At 31.4% G+C, this 8,805-nt stretch overlaps 1 protein-coding gene across 1 annotated transcript; it reads right to left on the reverse strand.

The window, feature by feature from the left end:
• Window positions 1–5,843: 5,843 nt before the first annotated feature.
• On the reverse strand, window positions 5,844–8,377 carry LOC118069935 (centrosomal protein of 131 kDa-like). The gene is made up of 6 exons (XM_035088306.1): window positions 8,264–8,377; window positions 8,059–8,182; window positions 7,571–7,971; window positions 7,311–7,504; window positions 6,302–6,533; window positions 5,844–6,000 (listed from the first exon to the last, which is right to left on the reverse strand). Exons 1-5 carry the CDS (start codon window positions 8,306–8,308, stop codon window positions 6,323–6,325), a joined length of 975 nt encoding a protein of 324 aa, XP_034944197.1. The 5' UTR covers window positions 8,309–8,377; the 3' UTR covers window positions 5,844–6,000; window positions 6,302–6,322.
• Window positions 8,378–8,805: the final 428 nt, after the last annotated feature.

Raw genomic sequence — 8,805 nt, forward strand, 5'->3', positions numbered from 1 at the left:
GGATCAATTGATGTGATGATGTTGATTATCATAATTGGAATACAATCACTCGTTAGTATTGGAGGGTCAATGATCAGGTGCAATAGGACGTGACAGTGAAACATTGTTTGAAAAAATTCGTATTACAAACAAAATGATAATATGTCTTTACTGATTCATGAGAAACAAATAACGGGATCTTTGTATTCACACAAGCTTTTCTTTTTCATTCTATATAATACAGAAGGGTAAAGTATATCTTTCTTTTTGTGACAACGCTATCTCTTACGCGACACTCTGAGAAACGCGAGCAAGTCACTCTGTAGCCAGGTGCAAAGTGACTCTTTCTCTTGTTCATCTTACTCGTTTTCTCTGTTCATTCTTCTCTTTTCGTCATCTTCTTTCTCCAAGCAGTGGTAACACAGCAAACTTCTAAGAGTTCTCGTATCGAATACAAGCTTCTTGGAACACAATCGCATATAATACATATGCAGTAGGCAAAGAGCAGTAAAAGCAACGTTAGTTGAATGAGGGCCTTGCTGAGACTCTAGCCAACGAGTGTCCAAGGGACAGAATGGACATCAGAGGCAAAGAGACGTCGGATTGTGTGCAACATGGCTGCCCTCAGAACCAAGTTCGATAATTGAAGAAATCCTCTCTGTACCCTTCGTCTCTTGACTACAAAACCGCGAGTCCTTCCTTTATCCACCATCTGCTCTTTTAAGAGAATTGCCCATTCGTTCCTATTATGGGCTCATTAACTTTTCTACCCAAAAAATCCACACCCATTTTTTTTAGACTTTTTTATCTGTGTAATCTCTGGCCATAGATGCTCTAAGGAGTTAAATGATGGCAAAAGAGATATTTTTAAATAAATTTAAGGGAGTTGTGTTAAAGGTTGCCACCTTGATGGTTTCGAATTGATCCTGAAGCTCATTAAAATGTTTTATTTATATTTAATTATCTTACTTGAAGAATCTTCTGAATAACTTCTTTTGGTATCTTTCATTTCCAACACTCCTAACCTGGAAATTAAAATTTATAAATTATTTCCTGGAACATAAATTTAATGATTTAGCAAAAAAAATGTTACACTAATATTATGACAATAAGTTAAACTCAAAAAATTTAATAAAATAACTCATACCATATGTTTTCCAGATCTTAGCTGTTCTTCAGGAATCCACTTTATCTCGCATGATGCTCAATACAAAACCAAGAAGATAAGTGTATAGTTGCTAGTTTTTTTTTAACTGATATTTATTAAATATAATCAGTGCTCCAATTTGAAACAAGACCAACTTCAAGACTGGGATTCTGAATAAATAAGCTATTAAAAAGAATGTTATAAGGTCATTACAGACATGTAATTACTTCTGCAAGTAATAAAAAATAAGTAAAAAATCAATAAGGCTTTTTCCCAGTAATAATACTTGCTATTAATGTCACCATTAATTCAATAACTTGTTGATATTTTAATGAAAAAAAGGCTTCATGTAATTCTCTGCTAATCATTTAGAGGTTTCATAGGGGTGTTAAAGATTACATTATCTATAACGAGGCTCGATTGAAGTTGAGCTATGCTTAGTCACTGATCAAATTGCGGATACGAGCTAACTCTCGACTCCTCGCACGCGTCGACTCTTGCCTTACAACGCGCAATGCCAGTTATCATCTCAACTTATCGTTTTAATACTATGGTAGGTAGGGAGAACGGCCCTCGAGAAATATGCCCCTCTCGTCCTTTCCGCAGAATAATGACTCTAGCAAAAGAGCTTAACACCCCTCAATCGCTTACTTGCAATATACGTTCACATATGCATAATAATAGCAGCAATATTACAAAATCTATATCCATGTGATCCGCATGTTATTGTCGTATGCTGCTAGGGCGTTTATAGAGACTGAAATAATTAAGAGGGTGGCTGATCGACATAGATATTAAAAGGCTAAGCTGTAGATCCAAAAGATTTCATAATTTTTTATTAAGATATTATTCTTTATAATAAATATTTTGTTATTCCCCAAGAATTACTAGATATTCTATTTGAATCAATAACAGTTGATGTATTTGATCAGAAATAATTTCAAGAAATTGAATACTGAATTGTATCTTGATGAAAGAAAATATTGTATGTTGGCGATCATTAAAAATTTTACACTTTTTAAAGTAATCCCATAATTTTATTAAACAGTATACTGGTTGATAATGAGCACTTTAAATTTATGGAGTTTTTATAAAATTAAGTAGCTCTAAAAAAAATTTTTATTACATTAAATCATTACATAAATCAAGATTTTGCTTTTGCGTTATTACTCCAATGTATTTAAAATGTTTATCTTCTTGAATTATTTTTTAAATACCACGTTTAATATGCATAAAAGCTAACGATGAAATTGATAAATTAAATTTTATCTCGTATATAAATCTACGTATTCAGACTCGTCTCGTGAATGTCGTTCTACAAATACGAATTTAACTACACTCGACATTTTATGGCCGTGCCTGCAAGTCTCTCTTACTCGCTCAGTCTACTTTTGTATTTCTCCATTTAATTCTTTTGCACTCACAGCTCTGTAAACATGCCAGAGTCGTAAGCTCTGAAAATTTCGCAGCAATTTCCATTAGAGTCACAACGAACTTAGTGGATTAATAGCGTGACATATCAATTAAGAACAAATTTTTTAAATAAAAATTGCGAAAAAAATAATGATAACTATTATCTCGTAATCATTGCAATAATTGTAATAATGATTACAATATGATGATGGTGATGGTGATGATGATGCTGATACATGAAACAAAGTAAGAACACAGCTTGTTAATAGGACCGCCCATGGATCAGACTTTAATACCAACGCGATTAAACGCAGACAGGATATTAAAGCTCGGTTTGTAGGTATACCCACGTGTAGAACATATTTTGACAAAGGATTCAGTGTTCATGCATACTGACTATAAACGTGCAGAACTAAAGGTTTAAAACCTCTTGCAATATCTCCCGAGTTCATTTAAACTTCTTGAATGATTGTGGAATTCTGAAAAAAACTTGAACGTTTATTACAGTAGAACCATTAGTATACATTCAGGTAATTCTGAAAAAACTTTTCTCAGTAAGTAAAGCAATATAAACAAATCCAACTGGCCAATAAGTTAACAGTCATCAGTAATAAATAAACTTCATTGAAAGATAAATTTATTTTAATTATTGTAATCTTATTTATCATTGCTTTAATGTTGATTATGCTAAATGACACTTTCTATCAAATTATCTAATTTTTAAAAGAAATTGATTGACAATTAAACTTTTAATTACTTGTTTTATTGGCAGCAATGTCAATCGTTTATTTATTAATTACCTAACTCTTTTCTTTCAATTATAGCATAATCCAAATAACACTCCAATTTTGTTGAAGCAAGGAAATCCAACGTTTTTCCTAAAAGATCAACCCAAGTAATTGACAGATTGATTTTTACAACCATCATTAGTCAGAAACATTTGACAGCATTTCAATGAGTTGATTTCGTTGAATTATTAATGATAAGCATCAATATAAAAATCAATTTAATTGATCAAATACCAAAAATTATTAAACTTCCAATGAATTACTAATTCAACTTCGATATGCTCATATTTGTTTTACCACTTGGAATTGACGGAAATACATTTTTGCAATGGTGTAGACTGATTGGCCGGCAGCGCGTGAGAAATACCATGAAAAATTGCCAGATCGTTAATGGAGCAGGTTAATAATATATGGTAGGTATGAAAGCTGGATAACCCTGAGTAGAAACGAAATCGCGGCGCTTCAATGCTCAACAGCGGCAAGTAAGTGAAATTCGATCTGGCAAATCCAATGCCGCTGAAGGCGAGTCATCACGTACCGTACACGAGGTGGAGACCCTGTTATACCATTAAGAATGGCGAAAAGAGAGTAATGAGGAAGCACGACAGAGTATTAACTAACGCGCGTGTCACCAAACACGATAACGTCTGTGCGGAAAACATTAACTCAAGTCACGACGTGTTTACTTTTAACTCAATGCACATAAGCGACACTTTGGCTAGTCGTATTCTCAATAAATCATTATTTTAAAGCAAAAAGATGGATAAATTTTGTACTTGTAATATTTTGAAGTTAATGAGCGCTAAATTACTTGTTTTATAATTTTCTTTTCACCCATAATTCATGAAGATGTCTTTAGTATTAAGCCTCCGAGTAACAAGACAAGTCTTTGGCGTATCACTATCACTTTACGAACATACATCTTTTAATTTTGTTTCCTTGAGAGCCAAGCATTTTTCTGAGAATGGTCCAGGTCTATTTCTATCTGTCGACGAGATGCTTAACCAGTAAATGCCACTCACATCACTGGTAGCAGTTGGTTTTTTATCCTTTGATTTACTTACACTTCAATACGCCTCCTTGGAGCTTTTTCATTGCTCTATCAGGAGCTTAAGGATAAATATCTGTTATAAAAATAAAATCAACGTATTAAAATTGTTGTATACTGAAAATCAAGTTATCCTCATTAAAGCTTTAAGCCAAGGATACCTGCGTTAGTGTGGCCATGGTTAAATGCGCACAGGATTTACTCTCTCTCTCTCTCTCTCTTCTTCTTGGTCTCGCTCACTTATGTTTTTTTCTTGTTTCTTGTTTCTTCCCTCACAGGCCGTGGTCTTCCTCAGGATATCATCTGGAAGGTGAGACGACGCACCGGAGAAGCGCACCCGGTACGCTCGACTAATTGGCCGATAAATCAACCTCCGGCTTACTTCTCCGTTTGCCATGGACTACTCATAGCTGGAGACACTTGGATATGTACCCATACCCTTGGATTCATCTTCTTCATCGTCTGTCTTGCTTCGCTTAATGCGGATTCGCTACCGGAATTTTAAAGACAACTGTCTCGCTGCTCAATTAGGTCTAAATCAATTCCTCAATCCTGCATAAAAAATGTTTTATACAATTTTTGTTCTCTTTTTTAGTCAGCTTTAAATTCATGGAAGAAAGGCAATTATAAAAATGTGTTGCCTTGAAATTCTTATTACATAAAACAAAAAGTCATTTATAAAAACTTTTTGAATTGCTATTTATTTTTTTTACATTTTTTTTTATAAAAAAATATTTTCAAGTCATTAAAGCATGATTTTTGTCTTACTCTTCCGCTAAATATATTCTGAAAGCTACTGAAAACATTTACTCAATAATTTTTTAACATCACTCAACCTCTGTAAAACGATTTATAAGTTTAATTTTGTTTTTAATATTTTGAAATTTAAATACATGTTGTGAGGAAAAATAGAAAAAGAATCAATAGAGCAAAGAAAAAAGATTTTGTGCTAAAAAATTTAACTTTTTCAGAATCACTCTTTCCCTGAGAGTAGTAAATCTAATCGGAAATTGATATGTGTTCATAGTGCGTACGCGTAACAAAATATGCGGCCTCACTGTCTGATTACCACATATAGACAATCATTAAATACAGACGCATACATAAACATGATCAAAGGAGAAACAGGTTCTCCGTTTTCCGAGGGTACCGCCCATCTCTCAGCACTTGATTACCGTACCACTCTACCAGAACTAATCGCACCGAGCAAACTTGTCGGAATTAATTGGACCGGCCAATTAACGCACTCGACTCAAATGGCCCAAGCGATGCAGGCAATAAAGTGCTACGAATGGCATGGATTTGCTTGCGTAGGATTCTTTAACCAGTTAACTATTTCACTACTGTGAATCGTTCGAAGCTTCACGTATGATTAATGAAAAAATTCTGCCAATTACCATTTCACTGTTATAAAATATTCAACAAGATTTTATAATAATCATGTAATTCACACATGATTTCTACTGTCATCTTAACTATGAGTTTGCTGAACATTAGCAACGTCTCAATTTTCTTCTCTTTTTAATGACCAATCGTTAAAACCTGACTGCGCGTTTGTGAACCGGCTCTGTAACAGTCCACTGAGAAAGATCACTTCCCGGGACCTCTTCTTCTTTCTCCTCTGCCTGCAATCAATGAAAGAAGGAACATCAACGTAATTCGACATCATTTATTGCCTTAATGAAGATTTTAAATGTTTCAAAACGAATCTTGAACTGAGTACATAAATCTCTCTCTATATACTGATAAAAACTCCATTTCATTACAAAATATATTATTTCAACACATATAAAGAACTTTTTCTCAATTTCGATTAGCAATAATATTCTTTTTATTAAGAACAATCGTTTAAATAATATTATATTAATATTTGTTATTATTTTATATCTAATCAAAGTGCAGTAAACTAAAAATTTTAAAACCTACAATAACTTCCAATTTCCATTATCAGGATTCAGATGATTCATCTGCATTTGAACTGTCATCAGACATTTTCGTATCATGCTCAGAAATTTCAATATCACTGCTAATGTATTCATTACAATTCTCACAAAGTTCAGCTTGTCGAAATGTTGAACTTTCTTCAATTTCCGGAACACTTTGTTTATTCTTGTTGTTATTACCTGTTGATTGCTTTTTCATATACTCGCTCGAACATCTTGATATACAATAAAAGGATAAAATCATTATAAAATATAATTAAAGTAACATTATCTAGTAAAAGTATTAAAGAAAAGATATTTTGAGAGATTGATTATTTTTTCAAAATAAATATAATAACTTGGATAATTAAAAATAAAAAATTTGATTTTAGAGAAGAATCAGTTAAATTTGTATGTTGCTATTTAACTGTCTTCGATTATTATCATTAAAACAACTCAATTCAAGTCGAGTTCTAAACGAGACAGGAGAGCTGTATCAACGTGAATCACAATTGAAATAAATTACAAATTAACTTCAATGAATCTGAACAGATCTTTATAATACCCTTAATAAGTATTCCGCATACTAACAAAGTTGATTTGAATAAATAAATGCTTAAAGTAAGTATAACAACATGAATAAATAGTCTGAAGGCTATAAAAAACTTTTACATTTCAATTCAGTACCTTTATTAGTATGAAAAACATTCGTATTTTACCGCCACAAATGAAGATAAAGCAACGCTTATAGTGGTAAAGTGCGGAACTAGCTATTCATTAATGAAGTTTTTTTATACATGCCCCTACCTTTTTTTTTACTATTACTACAAACGAGGAAATACATTAACAATTTAGCATTTCTACTAATTAAATTCCTGAAGCTTTTGAAGACTGATTCGTTATTTTTTTATGACTGTAACAGTATGTACGTAATTATGCAATTTTTTTTTGCCAAAAATATACTGTTCATATAGTATCAGAAAGATATACTCAAGAAAAAAGCTTAAACTTACAAATTTATTAAAGCTCCAAATTCAGATCGTTGAGATCTAGAAGTAATTGATGTTTCACCAGTTTGTGTACTTTCATTATCATTTTCCAACTTCTGTATTCTACGTTTTGTTTTATCTAGACGATGTTTAAGTTTCTGAATTTGTAAATTGTAAAAAGCATTTTGATAGATTAACTCTCGATTTTTTTGTACACTCTAAAAAAAAATTTCATCAATGAAAAGAATTGATACGCTCATTAAGATATAAATCAACCAAACTACCTGAAGGTATTTAGCTTTTTCCAAAGGTAAATTGTGGATTTGAGTTGAAACAACACTATTAAATTCTTCTCTAGCTTCATCTAACTTCTCCATCATTTCTGCCAAAGCATGAAGATAATTTTGAAATAGTTGTGCAAGTTTTTGTTTAAGTAGATCTCGTGTATCCTTTAGCTTTTGAAATTTGACGCACAAGTGATGCGTTATCTCATTTTGCTCAGAAAGTTCGTCTTCAAGCCGCTTATTTTCCTCTTGAACAGCTTCAAAAGCTCGTTCTAATTCCCGTTGTCGACGAAGATGAAGACGAGATGTACTACCATTGCATTTTTTACGTTGATTGTCAAGCTCTTCATGAAAATGTTCTTTTTCTTTTTCATAAAAATATCTTTCATTATCCAGCTGTTCTAAAAGTTAAAATTGTATTAATTTAGTTTTTACAATCTTCAGCATATGAAACTATTAATTGATTTAAAAATATAAATAATACGTACGTTGAAAATTACGATTACATCTCTGAAGTTTTTTCACTTTAATAGCCAATTTCTGATTATCACTAAATAAATGTTTTATACGTAAATCTTTTCTTTGGATACCAATTTCTAAATCTTCAATTTTCTGTCTCAATTCAATTACCTTAATAATATGTAGTATTTACTTATCAAAAAAAAAAAATTTTATCATCTAAAAATATCATACCTTCTGGAATAAATTTGTCGAATGTTCTGAATAATTAAATTCCATTCTGTCAAGAGTATTTTAATTAACAGACATATTCTGTATGTGAACATGATAACTGATATTCAAAAAACATATTTTTCTATTGTAAGTTTTAGCAAAACATCTGTTCGTTAAACATATAAAATGATGAATCTATATAATAAATGACGGAATATCTATACAAAAGATTGTATTTACCCAAATTAGAAATTTAAATGATATTAGATATAAAACTTAAACTTATACTTTGATTTGTTTGAAACTAGTATTCTTTTAACGCTTGTGTAAAGTTATAAAAAAATTTACATACACTGATAAAAAAAATATCATATTAAACTTTATGCTTATTTATTAAAATTATAAATGTTCTCTAATAAAAACTAGTGTGACGTTTACAATCAGCGTATATAAAATCTAATGAAATCTAGTTGCATTATAGTATTATGATTACACAAAACAAATGAATGTTGTTTCGTGAAAATTCGTCGATGATTTAAGTATATGTATAAAGTAGACTATAA

This window comes from Chelonus insularis, unplaced genomic scaffold, assembly GCF_013357705.1.
Source record: "Chelonus insularis isolate UGA/USDA-ARS -01 unplaced genomic scaffold, ASM1335770v1 contig_493_pilon, whole genome shotgun sequence".
Classification (NCBI taxonomy): domain Eukaryota; kingdom Metazoa; phylum Arthropoda; class Insecta; order Hymenoptera; family Braconidae; genus Chelonus; species Chelonus insularis.